The sequence below is a fragment of the Colletotrichum costaricense genome, assembly GCF_030867565.1.
Source record: "Colletotrichum costaricense strain IMI 309622 chromosome Unknown Scaffold_13.1, whole genome shotgun sequence".
Taxonomy (NCBI): Eukaryota; Fungi; Ascomycota; class Sordariomycetes; order Glomerellales; family Glomerellaceae; genus Colletotrichum; species Colletotrichum costaricense.
In genome coordinates, this window is record NW_026848242.1 from 1,086,700 (window position 1) to 1,107,162 (window position 20,463).

The 20,463-nt window shown below is 52.5% G+C and overlaps 7 protein-coding genes across 7 annotated transcripts; 4 read left to right on the forward strand and 3 right to left on the reverse strand.

Moving 5' to 3' along the window:
- Nucleotides 1-989: 989 nt before the first annotated feature.
- CCOS01_11773 (major facilitator superfamily transporter) lies at nt 990-2,865 on the reverse strand (the record flags this gene model as incomplete). Its single annotated transcript, XM_060459924.1, has 4 exons — nt 990-1,474; nt 1,533-1,666; nt 1,724-2,688; nt 2,776-2,865. The coding sequence occupies 4 exons, from the start codon at nt 2,863-2,865 to the stop codon at nt 990-992; spliced, it is 1,674 nt and encodes a 557-aa protein (XP_060309755.1).
- A 2,137-nt stretch (nt 2,866-5,002) lies between these two features.
- CCOS01_11774 (serine incorporator) lies at nt 5,003-6,568 on the forward strand (the record flags this gene model as incomplete). The annotated part of the gene is made up of 3 exons (XM_060459925.1): nt 5,003-5,053; nt 5,131-5,210; nt 5,266-6,568. The coding sequence occupies 3 exons, from the start codon at nt 5,003-5,005 to the stop codon at nt 6,566-6,568; spliced, it is 1,434 nt and encodes a 477-aa protein (XP_060309756.1).
- Nucleotides 6,569-7,084: 516 nt separating this feature from the next.
- Nucleotides 7,085-8,457, reverse strand: CCOS01_11775 (cystathionine beta-lyase; the record flags this gene model as incomplete). The annotated part of the gene is made up of 2 exons (XM_060459926.1): nt 7,085-7,156; nt 7,213-8,457. 2 exons carry the CDS (start codon nt 8,455-8,457, stop codon nt 7,085-7,087), a joined length of 1,317 nt encoding a protein of 438 aa, XP_060309757.1.
- Nucleotides 8,458-9,580: 1,123 nt separating this feature from the next.
- On the reverse strand, nt 9,581-11,020 carry CCOS01_11776 (ATPase; the record flags this gene model as incomplete). The annotated part of the gene is made up of 4 exons (XM_060459927.1): nt 9,581-10,082; nt 10,132-10,504; nt 10,565-10,847; nt 10,907-11,020. The coding sequence occupies 4 exons, from the start codon at nt 11,018-11,020 to the stop codon at nt 9,581-9,583; spliced, it is 1,272 nt and encodes a 423-aa protein (XP_060309758.1).
- Nucleotides 11,021-11,924: 904 nt separating this feature from the next.
- CCOS01_11777 (chromosome segregation protein) lies at nt 11,925-13,495 on the forward strand (the record flags this gene model as incomplete). The annotated part of the gene is made up of 3 exons (XM_060459928.1): nt 11,925-12,780; nt 12,832-13,230; nt 13,281-13,495. Coding segments are annotated over 3 exons (1,470 nt in total), but the record flags the coding sequence as incomplete, so codon positions are not given.
- A 1,267-nt stretch (nt 13,496-14,762) lies between these two features.
- Nucleotides 14,763-18,020, forward strand: CCOS01_11778 (phosphatidylinositolglycan class N; the record flags this gene model as incomplete). The annotated part of the gene is made up of 6 exons (XM_060459929.1): nt 14,763-14,940; nt 15,009-16,564; nt 16,617-16,804; nt 16,858-16,969; nt 17,033-17,141; nt 17,194-18,020. The coding sequence occupies 6 exons, from the start codon at nt 14,763-14,765 to the stop codon at nt 18,018-18,020; spliced, it is 2,970 nt and encodes a 989-aa protein (XP_060309760.1).
- Nucleotides 18,021-19,833: 1,813 nt separating this feature from the next.
- On the forward strand, nt 19,834-20,400 carry CCOS01_11779 (uncharacterized protein; the record flags this gene model as incomplete). The annotated part of the gene is made up of 3 exons (XM_060459930.1): nt 19,834-19,887; nt 19,999-20,127; nt 20,215-20,400. 3 exons carry the CDS (start codon nt 19,834-19,836, stop codon nt 20,398-20,400), a joined length of 369 nt encoding a protein of 122 aa, XP_060309761.1.
- Between the last annotated feature and the right edge of the window lie 63 nt (nt 20,401-20,463).

Here is a 20,463-nt window from a genome sequence, read left to right on the forward strand (position 1 = left end):
TCTCAGTTGACTCGTCGGCGAACGACGTTCAACTCACACGGGAGTCTTCTCTTTTCTTCATAATAGATGGTCTCGGATATTCCCATCTAGAGCTCGACAGACACTGTCTCGGTAGTACGCTGATACCAGTCTTTAGTGACAATGGTGTCGCTACAATATTCCGTGTTGTCATCACTGTTTTTCCATCTGCATCTTGCATCGGCTGGGAGTTTAGTACGATTCACACTTTTTTTTGGTTAGAGGAGTTGGGATGAACATATTTTATTCCAGAGGACCGGGCTATGAGGTGTCAGGAGGTATCCTTGGCTTTTCTTCCTCTACCTATTCTCCGCCCGGGCACCACTGCATTGCAACCAGCGTCCGCCGGAAGGGTGATTCGATGAGGTGGGACAACAGTTCCTTAAATAGGGGACGAGGTGGAGCTCCGCTTCAAACGATATTGTGTAATGTCGCGACGCGGTTTTTTGTTTGACGTTGGGACACCGTGTCTCGTTTTTAATACGTTGACGGATGAAGTTCTCTTTGGGTTTACCCGTGTAGAGATGTAGTGCCCAATAAAGGGCCCCCTCACTAGTCAGAAAGGAGGAGTGCAAATGAAGCGCTCAACGTAAAAGACGACCGTAGTATAGCACCCACCAGCAATGATAGATGCTCCCAATACTGAAAGTGAATTTCACCGATCCTATAGTACTTGATTCCGTGAATGAAGTTGAGTATACAATAGGGGTAAAGATGAATTACAATTTCTCATTGATATCCGCTGTGGTAGCGAGTGTCGATACTCATGAATCGAAAAAAAAATAATCAACAGCTGCCCCAAACGCCTTTCCTCTATGAGTTATCTATGGCCGTTGACGTTGAATCTATGTTGAGGACTTGACAGCCAGCCGTGTTCGCAGAGACGACTTTGTGTCAAGAGTTGTAAGGGACAGTCGTGGACTTCCCTCATCCCCCTCCTATACTTTTGGTTTCACCGTGGGCAATGTACCTCAGTCATCCTGCTCCGCCTTCATCTTCTCCTCTTTTGCCCACTTCACTCGCTGGTGACGGATGACCCATAGGGTGAGCACCAGCCCGATTGAGCATGCGCCAAGTGTCATCAAATACGCCGCACGATAGCAGTCCAGCCCGTCGTGGCAGACGCGCTCGCCATCCGGGCCCACTACGCTGTGCCTGTCGTAGATCCTGCCGTAGAAGATGTTGAATACATTACCAGACACCACGGGCGAGAGCGTCATAAGCCCCCAGTTCTGGCTCAGGCCGTGAATGCCGAAGGTTTCGGCCACGATGGAAGGGAAGACCCCGAAGAGAAAACCGTACGCGATACCAGACAGGCCTGAAACCAGTCCAAGCAGATGAGGGTTAGTGACGTGGAGGGCCATGAGCTGTGCCACGAAGAACACAGCACTGGATGCCACAAGGCACCACACCCGACTGCCGTGAAGGACCTTTACGATAAAGTCGGAGCCGACACCTATTGCAGTCCAAGTCAGCTTGAATCTTTGGACGAATGATAGACTAAAGCATCATACCGCTGAGAAGTCTGCCTGCGAAGCTACCAATCGATAGAATGGACACGTGCATCTGCTGCTTCGTGATGAGGTAGGCCTCATCCACCGACTCGTCATAATGACGCCAAAGGGCCTTTACGTCGTTTCCAATGTTGCTGGAGATTTTGTTAATGCCAAAGAATATCACAGGTTAGCCGAATACTGATACTCACTTGATTGTCATCAAACCGATGCCAGTAAGAATGCCCATGATGAGGAAGAATTGCCAAAAATCGATTTCACGCAAAAGAGCCCAGCCACGAATATCTACTCGATGAGAACGATCCAGATCAACACTGCTCTGCACAAAGACATCACCGGGCATGGAAGAGGAGCTCGATACCAGCGAGGACGTCTCGTCGGGCTCATAATCATCGGCTTCGACGGCTTCGATTTGCGCCTCATCAGCCTCGCGAGACGGCGCGGACGATTCGTACTCGGGATGAACCGGCTCGTGGTCGGCGGTGGAGTTGATTGTGGTAGTGGTATTATTAAGTTTGGGCGACGTACCAGGTTCAACCGGAGCGCTGCGGTGCCCATAGCCGGGTCGGTTGGGCTTGGCCTCTTCCGAAGAAGTGCGTCGAAGCTGTTGCGAGCCGGAAAGACCATCGCTTGCTGGCAGACTGTGATAGGTGGCATGAGGATAGACGCGCAGGAAGAAGAAACCGAAGAAGGTTAAACCGCAGGTCCCGATGGACAGTAAGGCCAGGAAGGCGCTGGTGTTCCCGGGGAAGAATAGACTCCCAAACGTCGAAAAGAAGAAGGCACTCAGACCAAAAGCAGCCAAGGGGAAAGCGGTGGCAGTCCCCCGATGATGAGGCCAATTGAGAGCGGATGTCTTAACAGAGGCGGCGAAAGCCAGACACCCGCCGAGGCCAGACAGGTATGAAAAGAAGCAGAGAAGCGGCACGGGGCCAGCCGCGCGATCGTAGGCGATGTGGAATGGGAAGTATCCGAGGGCGAGCAGGACGGAGCCAATAATGACGGCGGAGCGAGGTCCTTTGTGATCAACGAGCATGCCGACAGGAACGCCCAAAGAGTACATTCCCAGATTGGCGGAAAGGCCAATGAGATTCGTTTCGGTCGAGGAGAGCTTCAATCGCTCGGCGAATTGAGGGGACCATGCCGAGTAAACGTACTGTAAAGCAGGGACATATCAGCTCATGATTCACGTTGAGAGTGACGATAGGTCTGGCAGGGATGTGATCCGATCGCGCCAACTCACGTTGGTACCGCATGCTAGAGAAATGACCGTGGCTGCAACGCTGGCAACCAGCCGAGCGCGGTGCAGCTCTTTCTCCCGTGGACCTGACATTGCTTCTGCAGACTGGGCGACGATGAAATGATGTTCTCAAGATATCATGCTTCGGCCGGTTTGTGGCGGAAGGAAGATTGCTCGTCAGCGAGGGGCGGCAGCGATAATCGGCACCGATGACGGCGAAGAGTCGGGGAGAGGGGAGGGCCTTTTGCGACGGTTGGGGTTATGGTAGGTGTTTTGGTGTTTTAGTGTACTATCGGAGGAGCAGTGTTCATATCGATATTGACGAAGCCAGTAGCATGCGACATGAAGACTTGGGCGTTGTCTTAAGACTAGAGGAAACGGAATGGTAGGAAGGACGCACAGTGAGGTAAGGGGAAAAGGAAGGATAGAGGTTGTCGAGGGGCAGCGGGAAGCTTCGTTGAGTCGGAAAACGAAACGGGAACGATGCCGGATCGGATCCCTTATCTACGGGCAGGAATCACAAATCCATTCTTTTGGGGCCGCGCATGCACTTCAACTGGGAAGGTAATGGGGAATAAGGTAGGGATTCGGAGCCCTGGAGGATGCCCCTGAAGGCTAAGCTGCAATGCCGTAAGATGCCGTAAGTGCCCTGCCGAGAAGACAAATACACTACGTAACGAGTACCAATGACGCTGTGCGTATTACATATTGGCTACGTAAAGGGTCTCGTACCCGGTACTTCTGTCCTCCTCGGCATCTTGGCCTGCCGCTGGAGTGCCACGAGTGCGCTGCGTTTCTGTTTCCCTAACTTCCTTTCAGGCGCGGCAGGGAAGGGTGGTGGCGCGTGCATGTGTCAACTGCGCGGCTGGAATATGGAAACCCATGCGCCGCCGCCCTTCATCATGCCTGCCTGCTTGAATCAACAGTATATTACCTATGTGTGTGTGCCTGGTCAGTTGGGCTGATTGTCTCAGCGGATTTTGTGTCAATGTCGGCAATTTTGAATAAGTCAGCCGAACATGGTCGCCTGTTCTTCCTCGGCGCTGAAATAGTTCGCGCGACACATGGGGAACGCTCAGTCACTTGATCTTTTTGTAAGACATCATAGACGCTACGCTAGTAGAGAATACAGTTCTGGTGAGTATCACTTCGCCCTCCACCGGCCTGAGACCTGGAGTAGTGAGGCCACTGCAGGTAAATCCACGAGGTCGGTTCGGAACCAGCAAGTGAATAGAGAGTCTAGTTGCCATTTCGGCTGTCGAAGTTCTCAAAGCCAAGTACAGCTAGGTCCATTCCACGTAGGACGTTTTGATGTGTGGGTAGTATGACTGGGACAAGATGGATGATTTTCGGGTTGCGCAACACTGACTTGCACCATATACAACGAATCAGACATTAAGTGTGGACTCCACCGATGGGGATTGTCGCACGCAATACAGCACGACCACGTCGAATGTATGTAGCAACCCCGCTCCCCTTGCGACAGGCCATCTGCAGCTTCACAGTGTTGTCTTCTTACTGTTTGGGAATATTGTCCTCGTTCTAGGGGCCATGGTACACTCGGGTGGATATAGTAAGCGGTTCAGTCTGGGGAAGATCCGGATCGCAAATCAAAGGTAAAATTTAGGTACGCAAGTGTACTGGGTAAGACGAGATAGTTTCTGGTTGAGGCAGCAAATCATTGATTTGAACGATGTGCGGGCTGGTTTCCAAACGAGAAGCTTGCATTTGAGGCTGCTTGGATAGCGAATAATGGGTGATATGGTAGGGCTAGCCAGCGGCTTCTCAGATGTCCGCGTCGGGATCGTCGCGATAAGGTAACTGAGGTTGAGCAGGAAAGGCAGGTGTAAGTAGCTTCACTTCACTCGGTGCCAGGTAGACGAAAGATGTCGGGAATCGGTGCAGAATTGCCGATAGTGGATGGCCGACTTCGGCGGAGAGTTTTGGAATCCGGGGTTCGGATCCGGGTGGGGAGCCACAGTAGAGACTACGTAATCTCACGTGTATCCCAGCCTCCACAGATGGACCCACCCTTTGTGGCTCGCTACCAAAGGTACGTAGGTCCGGCCTCCAAGCGACCTCTCTACCTAATCCATACTGCGCCGCGCCGACGTAAGGCATCTCGCAAAGACATCAACGACGCGACACCTCCATCTTTCCAGCGCGACCCTCGCCGAACCGACGTTTGTACCCTTTAGATCGATAGTACATACCGTAGGAAACCGGCGCCATGGGTGCTTTGCTTTCGTTGCCGCTGATGGCGGTGCCGAGCATGGGCACGGTACGACGAGTCCCCTCCCATTCCTTTCTCTACGGCTTGTAGAGCCTATCTTCACTTCACAAGCTAATACTTTACAGCTCATCGGCTTCGCTGCCAGTTGCTGCGGTGCGGCAACTTGCTCTGCAGTCTGCAGCGCCTGTGGGAAGTGCGGCAACAGGTAATTCTTCCTCCACCCCGTGAACACACCACTCTCGGTACTGACTTCATTGTAGTGTCGCCACCCGTATCGGCTACGCAGTCATGCTTCTCGTCAACTCGATCCTGTCGTGGATCATGCTCACCCCGTGGGCTATCAAGAAGCTGGAACACCTTATGCTCGACTACGTCAAAATCGACTGTCCCAACGGCCAATGCTACGGGTGGATGGCGGTCCACCGCTTCAACTTCGCTCTCGGTCTCTTCCATCTCATACTCGCCGGGCTTCTGTTCGGTGTAACATCTTCCAAGAACCCTCGCGCCGCTATTCAGAATGGCTACTGGGGACCCAAAGTCATTGTGTGGCTTGCCTTCATCGTCCTCTCCTTCCTGATTCCCGACGAATTCTTCCAGTTCTACGGCGCCTATATTGCCCGATTCGGCGGCATGTTGTTCCTCATCCTCGGCCTTATCTTGCTTGTTGATCTCGCCCATAACTGGGCTGAGTATTGTCTTGAGCAGATTGAGGAAACCGACTCCAAGGTTTGGCGGACAGTTCTCATCGGCTCTACATTGGGCATGTATCTTGCTTCACTCGCCATGACCATCGTCCAGTACATCTTCTTCGCCGGATCCGGTTGCTCCATGAACCAAGCAGCGATTACGATCAACCTCCTGCTGTGGATTGGAATTTCTTTCATCTCGGTCCATCCCACCATTCAGGAATACAACCCCAAGGCTGGTCTTGCTCAGGGTGCCATGGTCGCCGTATACTGCACCTACCTTACCATGTCCGCTGTTTCGATGGAACCCGATGACAAGCAATGCAACCCCCTGATTCGCGCTCAGGGAACTCGCACCACATCCATTGTGATTGGCGCCGTCGTCACCATGCTCACAATTGCGTACACTACGACACGGGCGGCGACTCAGAGCCTTGGACTTGGTTCTTCCGGCGGCATCCGTCTCCCAGAGGAAGATGAGCACGATCTCGTCACTCACCAGCCCAGCGCCCAAAAACAGATGCGGGCGGAGGCATTACGTCGTGCCGTTGAGGAGGGAAGCTTACCGGCGGACGCTCTCTTGTCCGACGACGAGAGCGAGGCTGGCGGCAGTCGTGTCCACGGTGACGATGAGCGCTCACAGACGCAGTACAGCTATACCGTCTTCCACATCATCTTCTTCTTAGCCACGGCGTGGATCGCGACGTTGCTAACCCAGAGCTACGACGACCAAAATGCCGATGGCAACTTTGCTCCTGTCGGCCGGTCGTACTGGGCCAGCTGGGTGAAGATTGTAAGCGCTTGGGTTTGCTACGCCATGTATGCTTGGACGCTGGTAGCTCCAGTCGTCCTCCCAGACCGCTTCGACTTTTCCTAGATATCTGTACAAATAGCATTGTGTAGTTTCTCAGTCTTGTCAGAGCGGAACGATTTTGGGTTGCATAGTTTAAGAGGCAATAGTGAATAGTTAGTTGAATGGCATTGTACTACTCCGTTACTTTATACATGATCCGTTGGTATGATGCTGGTCTGTTTACTTCCAGCGCCATGAGCACATTTAAAGGAGTCAGAAACCGCAACGCCTCATCTGGTCAGATGGACGCATTCGCTGTCAAAACTTGCGAAACATACAAGGTGCGGCAAAGGAACGATTCCGTTTCCGGGTAGGTCAGGTCGACAAGAAGTAGTCGAATTCTCTAAGCTATTCACGCTTTTCGTTGCCCCCCTTTTCTTTTTTGATTTTCCAACGCATATCGAGCGTACCAAGCCCCAACGCCGCTGTGTTCCGAAGGTGGATTTTCTTCCACTCACTCACTACGCGTGCGGTTGACTTCTCTTTGACCCAATCAACCCAGGCCTAGGTACTCAAGCTCCAGCCTCTACAAGGAGTCCTTCAAGCCTGCTGGACAGCCTCAGTCGCGTGAAACCCGTCCAAGGTCACGTTGACCGCACCGGCCTGAACAAGCTACGACAGAAGTCAGTATTGGTGCCTTAGGGGCGAATCTAGTTGACAGCACTTACAGCTCGCGAGAGGTCTTCAATCAAGTCCGTTGCGTCCTCGATGCCCACGCACAAGCGAATGAGGTCTTCCGGCATCTGCCTCTCCTTCCGGGTCTTGGCGTCGATGCTGGCGTGGCTCATCTGGCAGGGCATACTGATAAGGCTGTTTACACAGCCGAAGCTAACGCTGATACTATACAGCTTAGCGGCTTCGACGATTCTCTCCGAAAGCGCCGCGTCGCCGGTCTCGAACGACAAAACAGCACCTGCACCTCGTGCCATAGACCAGTGCAGGTCGTATTGGGGGTGCGACTTGAGTCCCGGGTATCGGACCTTGAAACCATGGGACTCAAGGAACTCAGCAATCTGCTGAGCGTTGGCCTGCTGCTTCTCCATGCGGATAGCAAGTGTCTTGATGCCTCTCATAAGCAAGAAAGAGTCATTAGGCGACAGGCCGCACCCAGTGGAGTTGATGGTGAAGTACAGCTTGTTGCCAATCTCGGTATCGTTGACACCAATTACACCAGCCATGATGTCGTGGTGTCCAGACAAATACTTTGTTCCGGACTCGTAGACGATGTCTGCACCAATATCCAGGGGGTTCAGGAGCATTGGCGAGAGCATGGTGTTGTCCACGACAACCAAAGCCTTATCGTTGGCCTCGTGAACAAGCTTAGCAATGGAGGGGATGTCGACGACCTTGATAAGAGGGTTCGTCGGGGTCTCCAGCAGAACCATGGCCGTCTTTTCAGAGATGACAGGACGAATGTTCTCCACATTGGTAGTGTCCACATGGTGAACAACAATACCCTGGTTGGAAGCCAAGTAAGTGAGAAGGCGGTTAGTGCCTCCGTACAAGTCATCGCCGGTGATCACCTCATCGCCGGGGCGCAACAAGCGGGAAATGACATCCAAAGCACCCATGCCGGAGCCGACAGCCAGAGCCCTCGTGGCATTCATGATCTTGGCCAGGTGGCGCTCAAGATGAGTGCGAGTCGGGTTGCCGGACCTGGTGTAGTCGTACTCCCCACCACCAGTGGCACTGGTCTGCTTGAAGGTGGCGGACTGGTAGATGGGGATGCTGGATGCGCCATACTGGTCGTTGCTGTCAGTGTAGACCAGCTCCGTGGCGAGGGCATAGCGACGACGACCGTTGCGAGGACTAGACGGCGCGGGAGAAGGAGGAAGATCGTGTCCGTCAAGGTCCACCCGTTTGAGGGGGTCGCTGGACTTAGATGCCGCTCCGTTGTTAGGCGGTGTAGACATAGTGAGACAAAGCGTATGTAGCAATGGCGGGGTAGCACTAGTATCAAGGAGCTGCCGGCTGATCTGGTTGACAGCGGCAATTGAACGAGTTTTTCTTGGATTGAGCGATTCGACAAATGGATCTTGGCCAGTCGATGCCTGTATGTCGTCGCACTTGATGGTCGAGAGGGACGATAGGACGAAGGAAGGATAGGAAGGTCCGGGAGGCGTTCGGGATCGAGTACAGTACTACCGCTGGTCTCCTTTAAGAGCCAGACTTGTCGCCGCGGACAGACTGAATTGCTCAGCAAATCAATTGTCCAAACGCAGCACCGGCGTACTCGATTGAAAAGCAGAGGCAATTGACGAGAAGGTTGAGAGAGCTGATAGGAGCTTGCAGGTGTGTACAGGAGAAGTTTTACAGGGACGTTAAGTGAGGGCCGACGGCGGGCTTTTGGGGGACGGAGCGTGTGACTCCAACAGCACTGGGCGACCCAAGGTGTGGGCCCTTGCCGATGACGTGATTTGTCGGTGTGCACAGCGTGCCCCGAAAGTCGGCGATGGCGGGGCGGCATGAACCCTGGAAACGGCGGGGGTGACACGGTAGTGGTCCGAGTGGAATGTTGGCTGGGGAAAAGGCGCGGCGTTGAATTGGCACACTGCGCTGGCGCGCCTGGATGGTAACAAACCAACGTCGGCGCAACATGCTTGACACATCTGACTGCCGTCTGTACCTGAATTTGCTCTGATGTGGCACACCTGTGTGCCTGGCCTAGTTCTCACCTTAGGGCTATGGCGTCTTCTCAACAATACTGAGGCAATGGACAATTCAAATCAAAAGTCGTTGCAGCCTTGGTTTACGAAATAGGGAACCTAAGCCGCTGCTGGTAGGGCGACCAACGCTTAAAATTGGCAAGTTCTCTCACGTAAAATGATGGTATTTCAGTATTCGTTTCCTACTTGTATCGGTACATTTCTTTGTACAATCGTCTCATTCTAGCATGGTTTGCGTAAGTTGCCCACTTGTAGGCAATCATGTTGTATGGTTGTTCCCGACATATCGAGTAAAAGAGCACTACCCTTTCAGAGCAGACCTCTGCCGCGTCTTTCATTTCCTTTCATACAATCCAAGTTTCTGGCCAAATCAACCCAGCTCTTCGACAATATCTTCGTACTCATCTGCCGATGACCTCGACGCCTTGGAGTGTTTTGCATGGTTATCCATCAAGATTTGACCTCCACCCTTGCGACCAAAGAAATCCTCTGTACGGATACCTCTGAAGTTCTCTGGTGTGATGCTCGACATGGAGTTCCCGCTCGCCCGATGCTCTCGCATGTATTCACGGACCGGTGCCATAGCAGCATCACGGCATGCTTCTTTGATATCGCTGCCTGACATGCCAGCTGTGACTTTGGTAATGTACTCCACACTGAACTCGGGGTCTGTCTTTGTATCCTTCAGAATGAGCTGCAAGATCCGTTGTCGCTGCTCCTTGCCAGGAAGAGACACCGGGAATTTCTTGGGCATTCGCCTGAGAATAGCCTCATCGATGTCGTGTATTCTGTTGGTGGCACCGAGAACGACGATCCTTGCTGGCATGCCTGAAGAATTTGACGACGTCAATCCATCCCACAGGGTCATGAACCTGAATTATCAGTGACAGGAAACGATAAAATTTCTGATTCAGAACTTACTCAGCCTTGACCATTCCGCTGGCCTCGTGCTCGCCGCTCCTTCTTGTGCCCAAGACCGCGTCGATCTCATCAATGAAGATGATGGCGGGCTGCATTTTGCGAGCCAACGAAAACACAGCTCGGACCAGCTTGTTCGAGTCACCGTACCATTTCTCTGTCACTGTCGAAATATGGAGGTTGATGAAGGAAGCACCGCTCTCGTGGGCGACTGCCTTAGCCAGCATAGTTTTACCGCACCCTGGAGGGCCATAAAGCAGCACACCAGAGGGTGCAGATAGCAGTGGCGCCGCGTGGGAATACAAGTGCGGCATAGTCAACGGGTAAATGACGGATTCCTTGAGTTCATCAATAATGTCCTCCAAGCCACCGATGTCTATCATACGCCGTTAGCAATATCCCTGGTGCTGATTCACCAGATCAGTAGAGCACTTACCAGCGAAGCCGATTGGGATATCCTCCGGAGCCACCATCTCAAGTGCAATGAGGTTCTCATATTCATTCAACACCAACTCTTCCGGCTTTGGTCCGCGACGAGAGACGCTGCCGTCATCTGATGGTTCTTCGCCAGGTTTCCCTACATTCTTGCCTTTGCGCAAGCGCTCTAGATGAGCCTTGGCCTGTAGCCGTGCTTGCTCGTGTTTCTCTCGATCGGGGTCGGCGAGGGTATTCGTGAGGGAAGAAAGGAAGTTTCTTGCGAGGTAAACGCCGGTTGCCATCTAGAGTGCGGTTAACATTCGGAACCAAACATGTGCTTCTGATGAAGCTGTCTACCCACCATACCAGCAACCAACAGCAAGTCCAGAGCGAAATCGCCCAGGCCCTTCTTTCGGTCACCCATGCCGAGAAGCTTTCCGACGGAACCCAGCCAACGGTCAAGGTCGCCCGTCATCAGTGTTGGCGTTGCGGCAGAGGGCCGACACGGTACGATCGAAACGGACTAGCTTGATAACTCTCGGTGGTTTATTGACGCTTGTTGGAATGTGTTCTAAGGCAAGTATCGTCGGAATCGTGAGCGGGAGGAGATCCTTTCTCACTCTCGGTGGTTCGGCAAGAGCGTGTCCAAGTGACGGGATAGAGTATTATAGCCGGCAACGAAATAGACGTGTCCAACGCCCCAGAGAATTGAATCGAGCCGACAACGCCACCCGCGGTTCACAAGGGTAGCCAGTAAATTTTCAAGCCACATTTCGTGCTCCGCTGGAGAGCGCACCGCCACATGCAAAATTGCACTGAGGTGTCTTGACTCTTACCTAAGGTAAGGTACCTTACCTACCTCACCTTACCCACCTTAGCCTTCCTAGATAAGCCGATAAGCTAGGTACCTAAGGTAAGATATGTACCTACCTTAGGTACCTACCTTGGGAAAGGTGGTGGTCAGGTACCGGGATAAGCATGTCCCCCTAGGTGAGTTGAGCACCTTGCCGCGGCCCGCCTAAGGTCGCCTAGGAGCACCGAAGGTGAGGTACCAATTCGGTGGCTGTCGCACCGCGGCTTTGTTTACTTTTTTATCGCAAGTTGTAGTTCCTCACTTGCGCTTGCCCCTCAGCTACAACCTTGGTATTTTGACCCTGCTATCATGACCAACGCATCCGTCTGACATCGATCACCTCAGTCTAAGTGCAAAACCAATGTTATTCGATATTCTCAATACACGCCCACTTCCTCCGAGCCGATAGTCCACGAACCCTCCCGCGCGACACGAAACGTTTCTCTCGGGCGCGTTGGCTATCCTGGCGGCGTTTGTGCTGCGCCGGTACACCCTGCCTATTTGCATCAGCCTCCGATCCAACTAGTGGTGTAAATATCGCGTACTGCGCTTTTATCTGAATCAGACTGGAACACAGATTTTGACGACCTCCTCTCCCAGCGCTAAGATCATTACCTCGAACCCAATTAAGATGTCGCCGGCGAAGAAGGCCAGGGGCAGGCCACCAGCTGCCAACAAAGTCGCAAAGCCTGCCCAGAAGGCTACAAAGGGTCGCGCGGCTGGGAAACTTGCAGCGGCGATTAGCAAAGCTGGAGAAGAGGCCATCAACGACATGTCGAGCAAGGCGAGCGGCAAGGTTTCGAAGCGAGGCCGTAAGGCTGCCGAGAAGGTCGAGATCCAAGAGGAGGATGTTGAGGACGAGGACGAGGTGAATAATGCGTCGAATGTCGACAGTATGGCCGAATCAGAAGAGGACACTGCTCCGGCGGTGAAGGCGACTACAGCGAAGACGAGAGGGCGACCGAAGGCAGCAGCTACGATAGCGACGACTACCGACACACCGAAAGGAGTGCCGAATTCTACTACGAAGGATACCGCAAAGTCGACTAAGCGAGGGCGTGGTGCAGGAGCAAAGGCCACCCGGAGTGATGAATCTGAAATTCCAGAGACGCAGGCTCAAGATGATATGGACGTCGATACGGAAGGTGATGACCAATTCGATGAGCTACCGGTGCCAAAGCCGTCAACGCATCGCCTTAATCGGACAAGCGGTAATCCAGACTTGGATGCTAGTGATGTGCAAATCCGGAGGCGCTTGGGCGACACAATCAGAAAGTACGATAACCTGGAAGCGAAATATCGCGATCTTCGGGACATTGGGGTCAAGGCGGCAGAACGCAACTTTGATAATCTCAAAAAGGAGAGTGAAGAAAGAGCCAAAAGTGAGTACCAAATGCCAATTGTAGGGGTAGCACATTGCTAATAGGATGAAGCTGCGAACGAACTCATTGCGCATCTCAAGGCCGACCTTGCAGAGCAACGTAGCTTGGCCAAAGAAGGGCAACAACGCAAAAAGCAACTGGAAGAAATGGAGGCAAAGGTGTCAGCTCTGACGACTTCCCTAGCCGACGCAAAGCAGGAAATCAAGACCCTGACGACGCGCCTAGCCGCGAGCAGGTCTGCTGAAGCTGCAGCTAGTGCCAAGGTCATACCTGGGAGCGCCGTCAAGGGTTCAAGCGCAGCTGCCAGAGCCATCGCTAGCGCGGATGTTGTGCAAACGGGACAATTGAAAGAGGATCTTTATGGGGATTTAACCGGCTTGATTGTCAGAGTCACCAAACGTGACTCGGCGGGCCAGGTCTTTGATTGCATACAAACGGGGAGAAACGGAAGTAAGTCATCGTCTTTACCAACAGTTATCTCATCATATTGACTTCCGCAGCCCTTCACTTCAAACTTGAAGTTGAGAACGAGAGCTCCGGCGAGAATTACGAGGAGGCTCATTTCACGTACAAGCCACAATTGGACTCTAACAGAGATCGCGAACTCATCGACATGCTGCCTGACTTCCTTGTTGAAGAGATCGAATTCCCTCGGCCACATGCGGCAAAGTTTTACGCGCGTGTCATCAAGTCTCTGACGGAGCGGCTGGACTAATGGGCCTGATGTAAGGACTGTTCTGGTGGTCAGAAGCTAGATGAGACGGGTGGGCGGGAAGCCTTTGAAGTTGTTCGATATTATACCCCTTAGAGACGGTGTTGATTTCTCGCGTGTGATTTCGGGACGTTCAATTGCCGCCCAAATCTGCTGAGAATTTTGGCTTTGGCGGATACATTGAGGCCGAGGCGGAATAGCTCAGTGTGTCAATCAACTGGTCCAGCCCCGATTCGCGGAGTTTGTTGTTTCCTTGCCGGCTTATGAATATGGAACATCAAAAGCCAAGAGCTGTTCTTGTGATTTCCCAGCAGGGTTTCCGTACCTTATCCAAAGAGGTTCTCAAGGAAAGCAGCTTGGTAGTTACCAGTTGACTGGCCTGTAAGAGGGTGCATACCTTGATGTCCCAGTAGCAAATTACACCTCAATGGTCATGTGAAATCCGCTCTTAGCAATACGGAAAGTTGCAATGCTCAATAGAGGGGGTGAATAACAGGAATTCTTCAAATTGCATACATGTCTGAATACATCTGTGTCTAGCCATGGTTTTGACAATGATGTAGACACGTGGGTAAGACCAGGCACTTCCAATCGTGTTATGCTGCTACTACCAGGCAGGCAATAATTAGTAAGGTGTCTTTAAAGTCGCATACACTGCCCCTGGGCTAAGCTAAGGAACCTCGCAGTGTTGTATCCAGGATGGAAGCTGTAAAAGCCCCGCTACATGCACACAGCCGTTCCCGCTCCACGGCATGGGGCTACCGATGTCAATGTGGGTCCGTCATCCCTACACGTCGTTAGTTCGGGGGTGGGAGACGTGTCGCGAAAACCAATAATTTCCGCGTCGATGCAACAAGCGGGACGACTGTCAACCCTGGAGTGGAAAGCGATTACATACATTGAGCTAGACGGGACGGCTGGGTTCCCATTTTCTATGAATAAAGTCCAGCGTTGCGCATCAACATCATTGTATTATATCATTCCTTATAGGAGCAATGCGCGAGCCGTGAAATGACTGCGCTTTCCCTCTCTTTCGTAGAGCTCTCGAACATTTCCCCTTCATTCTTTTGATCCGTCATCCACGAGACCAATCGACTCTGGCGCTGAGCGAGTGGATTCACTCGCCTATTACCCACTCTGGGCGTGCCATACCCCAGATCATCGTCGATTGAGCTACTCCCACTCCTTTAAGCCCACAGGAGAAGACAGACATCGCAAGAGACACAACCCACCAAAGAGAAGACGTTGCTTCATCACCCCTTCGTCTGTGATGGCAGTCTCCTCGCGCGCCGGCTTTCTAGCCGTCGCTGTCATCTTTCACCTCGTCTATATATATTCGATTTTTGACATTTACTTCGTCAGTCCTATTGTTTCGGGCATGAAGCTTGTTCAAATCGAACGACCCGAAAACTCCAAAGCCCCTGCAGACCGTCTGGTTCTTTTCGTGGGTATGAGCTCGCCCACCTTCTCAAATACCATGGAGTAGCTGGTGCAGGATGCTAACATTCTCTTCCAGGTGACGGTTTACGAGCAGACAAGGCTTTCCAGTCCTTTCCCGACCCCTACCCCGAATCTGAGGATGACTTAACCCCGCGACCCCTCGCCCCTTTCCTACGATCCCGCGTTCTTGAACATGGCACCTTTGGAGTGTCACACACGCGCGTGCCGACTGAATCTCGCCCTGGCCATGTTGCGCTCATCGCCGGTCTTTATGAAGATGTCTCGGCCGTGGCGACTGGCTGGAAGCTCAACCCCGTAAACTTCGACAGCGTCTTCAACCGAAGCCGTCATACCTGGAGTTGGGGATCCCCCGATATTTTGCCAATGTTCGAACAGGGCGCCGTCCCCGGCCGCGTCGATTCCTACACATACGGACACGAGTTTGAGGATTTCAGCCAAGATGCGTTGCAATTGGACTTCTGGGTCTTTGACCACGTCAAGGAGCTTTTCGCCGATGCAGCCAAGAACGACACTCTTGATGCCGCTTTGCGCCAAGACAAAGTCGTCTTTTTCCTCCATCTGCTCGGCCTGGATACCAATGGACACTCGTACCGTCCCTACTCGAAGGAATACTTGCATAATATCAAAGTTGTGGACCAAGGTGTCAAGGAAATTACAGAAATGATCGGGAACTTCTACGCCGATGACCGGACCGCTTTCGTCTTCACTGCCGACCATGGCATGAGTGACTGGGGCAGCCACGGCGATGGCCATCCTAATAATACTCGCACCCCCTTGATCACCTGGGGATCTGGCATTGCCCCGCCGGTGCTTTCCTCCGATTCTGTTGCTCCTGGGCACGACGAGTACTCTTCTGACTGGCATCTTGATGAGATCAAGAGACACGACGTGGCGCAAGCTGATATTGCTGCTCTGATGGCATATTTGATCGGTGTGGAGTTCCCTGCCAACTCCGTTGGTGAGCTACCCTTGTCCTACGTCTCATCGAGTATCGAGGAGAAGGCTCAGGCAGCACTCATCAACGCTCGCGAGATTTTGGAGATGTACAGGGTCAAGGAAGAACAAAAGAAGGCCACGGAGGTCCGCTACCGACCATTCCAGCCCTTGAGTGATGCAGGTTTGGCCCCTGAGCGCCGAGTGGCCGCTATCCAACGTTTGGTCGACGCTGGCAACTACGAAGAGGCCATTGAGGAGTCTGCAGCTCTTATGAAGATCGCCCTGGAGGGCTTGAGATACCTCCAGACTTACGATTGGCTGTTCCTCCGCACGCTGATCACAATCGGATACCTTGGTTGGATGGCGTTCGCGCTGACGATTGTCGTTGATCTGCATGTTCTGCGTGGCAGCCAGCTTCCTTCACGTACGACTCTTGGCACGACGGCTTTCAGCTCCGTCCTTGCAGCGTTGTACGCATCCTTCATCATTTCCAAGTCCCCGGTCACATATTATGCCTATGGTTTCTTTCCCGTCGTCTTCTGGGAGGAAGTCTGGGCTAGACGTAGCTCTCTTATCGAGGGCCGAAAGGTTCTCTTTGGGCACATCAAGACTGGAGCGAGTATTTTTTCGTTCCTGCTGAACCTCGTGGCTTACATCGGCATTATCGTGTCTTTGGTAAGATGAATCTTTGCTTCGACCGGTGGACACTACTAATCCAGGTACACAGGCTCTGGGATACATTCATCGCGAGGTTCTCACCGTGATCTACGTTCTCGCGGCTTTCTGGCCAATGACGTATGGCCTGAGATTCCTTCAGTTGAACTCTCTGCTGTCTGTCGTCTGGTTCTTCTCCTGCTTGGTCATGAGCGTGTTTACGTTGCTCCCCGCCATGAAGTCAGAGGATATCCCTTTAATGTACGTTCGCCACATGCCATTCATACTGGGACTCACATTTTAACGCATGGTAGTGTGGCCGGTGGAATCGTCATGGCCGCCATTGGTCTGGCGTATCTTATCTGGGAGGACAGACTGTTGGCGAAGCCAGCTCTGCCCATATCCAGGACTCTGACAGGTATTCAGGTGAGGAATTGTGCTCAGGTTGAAGTGCTACGAAACAACAAAGGCTAACTAGAGACCTTGCAGATCGGCTTGATCTTACTTGCGATCGTGGTCACTCGGTCCAGCGCTATCTCTCTTCAGGCGAAGGCGGGGTTGCCTCGGGGAAATCAAGTTGTAGGCTGGATTGTTCTGGGTAAGTGTTCGAGGGCAGGATAACTTCGTGGCATTGCTAACCATCTGTCCAGTTATTTCGCTGCTCATGCCCTTGGCTCAACGTCTGCAGCCCAACAGCCACTACAAGCACAGTCTGATGACCATGTTCTTGACCTGTGCACCGACGTTCGTAATCTTAACCATCTCCTACGAAGGTGTCTTTTATGTGGCTTTCAGTGCCTTGCTGGTTGCCTGGGTCGGTCTGGAGCATCGCGTATTCGTCTTTAGCAAGGGCACTGAGGAAGATCGACGCTCTTCCTCAAAAGACACTGCCAGTAAGCCACAGGATGCGTCCACGTCACGCTTTAGAGCCTTGACTCTCGCCGACGCGCGAGTATGTCTGTTCTTCTTCGTCTTGCTGCAATCAGCCTTCTTCAGCACTGGGAACGTAGCGTCGGTTTCATCCTTCAGCTTGGACAGCGTGTACCGCCTAATTCCCATCTTTGATCCCTTCTCCCAGGGGGCGCTTCTCGTCGTCAAGCTCATGATTCCGTTCGCCCTCATATCGGCGAACCTCGGGATCCTTAACGTCAGACTTGGCGTGGCGCCCTCCTCTCTCTTCATGGTTGTAATGGCCATCAGCGACGTCCTCACTCTATACTTCTTCTGGGTGGTCAAGGATGAGGGCTCTTGGCTGGAGATCGGCTCGACTATTAGCCACTTTGTCATTGCCAGTCTGTTATGCGTCTTCGTGGCGCTCCTCGAGGGTGTGAGTGCCCTGTTCATTAGTGGCATTGAAGTTGAGGGGTCAGAACCAAAAGTCGGACAGAACGGAACGGCTGCGGCGGCGTCTGCCTCCGCCGGAGGCACAATTGCCAACGGCAACGGAAAGACATCGGGTGCTGGTACAGGGCTATAAAGGGGGGGGGGGGGTGCTTTCCAATGGTTCCGGTGGAGGCGGAGGATAATGTACATATGATGGCGTCAGATACTGATTTATTACTACAATGCCTGGTGATACCCCGGATTTTGAGCTAAATCGAGACGTGTGGAAACCAAAGCCGCAGGAATCCCTTGGAATCAGAGACTCGCGGTAAGACCCGGAATGAGCTCGGCAAGCTGTGTCCTGTGAGCTTGACATTTCTACGTGCCGTTTGTTGACCGGCTTGAGTGCCCAATAACATGTTTGAACCCCACACTCTTCGTAACTGGGGAAAGCTCTTGGCTTTCAAAGACGTAGTTGTCGCTGTTCAGTGACGAAACTTTCTCGGCTTTCAACCTCTTCTTCTACAACCACCAAATCAACGTGCCTCGGCATCGCCCAGATAGAAGAAATTGTAGTACATTTTTCAAGCCCGTGAAGCCCCGGTGATCTCAAGGGCTGTCCCGGGACATAGGTTAGTCACATTCATATATCGGCCGTATGGAAGGGGCGGGAAGCTGGGAAAAGGAGGGGGGGGGGGCAGGGGTGGAAGGGAATATTGCGGGTTGAAAAGGAAATTCGAGGAGCTAAGGCTAACTGGTCATTTGGCCCTGCAAGGAACATAACACAACGCGGCAATGACAGAATGTCTAGTCTAGTGTGCCGGCCTAGTCATTGGTGATCTTACGTGGAGTTGAGTGATCTCGGGGAGATAATGCGGGGAAGTAAGTAGATATAGATGTAGCAGCCCAAACCAGGCCCAGGCCTCACTCCATACTCTGGGCCTGTTTGTATGCTTCAATACGTCAAGTACTGGGTGATTAGTACCCCTTGGCTGGGCGTTTCATTCTCTGTTTGCGTGTGTGATGTGGTTACAGCAACCTTGAATTTCGTATACTAGTCCCACAAACGTATAGATTGGCTCTCGAATTCTGTCGAGGAACCGGAGAATCCCGTTTTGTCATCTTCATTGGGCTAGTTGTATTGACATGCAATTCCCTATTGCCCGCCCCACGATCCTGCCTGCATATGTGAGGGTGATATGGCGGGGAAAGGTTGCATGAGCTGGGTTAAATACGTCGTGAGACGGAAGGACTGGCATGTTACTCTTAACCTGTCGAGACACTCATTTATCTGAAGCAAGACGGAGAATAAAACCGGCAGTGAAAGTTGAAAGAGTAGTAGCGGTCTACCTACAAGGCTACATGCCAAGATGAGAGCCCGTATGATGTAGGCTTCTCCAGCTCTACTAGCACAGATACAAATGATCGACCCAGACAGGATCGGGCATTGAAAGTAAATCTCACGATACGGTACGCACACGATACAGCTTTACAGCTAATGAGACAGTGTGCTACAATACCAGGAAACTCTAGTTATGTTGGGAACAGATCCAAGCATTCAATGCAAGCTGGCAACCTCTAAAAGCAACAGCCCGTGGAGGAAGAACAATCAGAGGAGCAATATCGAATGGAAGAAAGTGCATTACCCAAAAAACATGCCAAATTGGTAAACAGCGCGGGGATACAGATCCTATTCAGTTGTCGTTCCTCCGGACGATCGTGGACCGCGGTCATCCCAAGTTCCCAAGACCAACGCAGTAACGGCCTGGAAAGTTTGCGGCGTCTAGAATCCCAATTTTGTAAGAATCATTTGTCATTTGCTGTGCAACACTTACAAGACATTGGCACACTTTAACACTCACACAGTCCACTAGGCTTGGAGACAGACACACGACACACACCAAAGAAGTTCACCGGCGGCACACTAGGCAAAACCGTACAGCTAGTATCCCAGTCACCTTGGTACCATGGACTGCTCGGGTTCCGCGCGCGGAAATCATCATGAGCAGTTCGACTACGCAGTGTGTAGACTAATAAACTTTCTGTCGCAACGTCAGTGTTTCCCACCCCGGGGGAGTGCCGTGCGGCGCGCCAACTCTCGAGTCCACCACTTAAGCATATCGCCATGGCAGTTCTGGATCTTTAACAACCGTAATGGTGGTGGTATTGGTGGTGGTGCCGTGTGCGCCGGTACCCTTGCCATGGCCAGGGAAACGCTGCCCGGCAATCGGAAGAGCCCGGCGAGAAGTGAGCTCATCTACGTAGGTATACCTTTTCTGTCTGATTTTCTTTCTCCATTTCGAGTGATCATATACAAGCTAGACGGTTCAAAGGAAGGCACTCTTTAGAGAATCTTGGAAGAGGTGACGCTGCGTGACGGACACCAGACGCACAGAGAGCAGGGCGGTCATGCAATCGAAGTCGAGGTCGTGATCATATGCTTTTTCTCGGCACCTCAGCATTTCTGGGCGCAGCAAAAGAAGAAATCCACTTTGGAGAGTCGAGACACACAGCAAAGCGTGGTCCTTGCCTAAAGAGGTAATACATGCGCGGGCCAGCACCGTTTCGGAGCACCCCCCCCCCCCCCGATGCATACC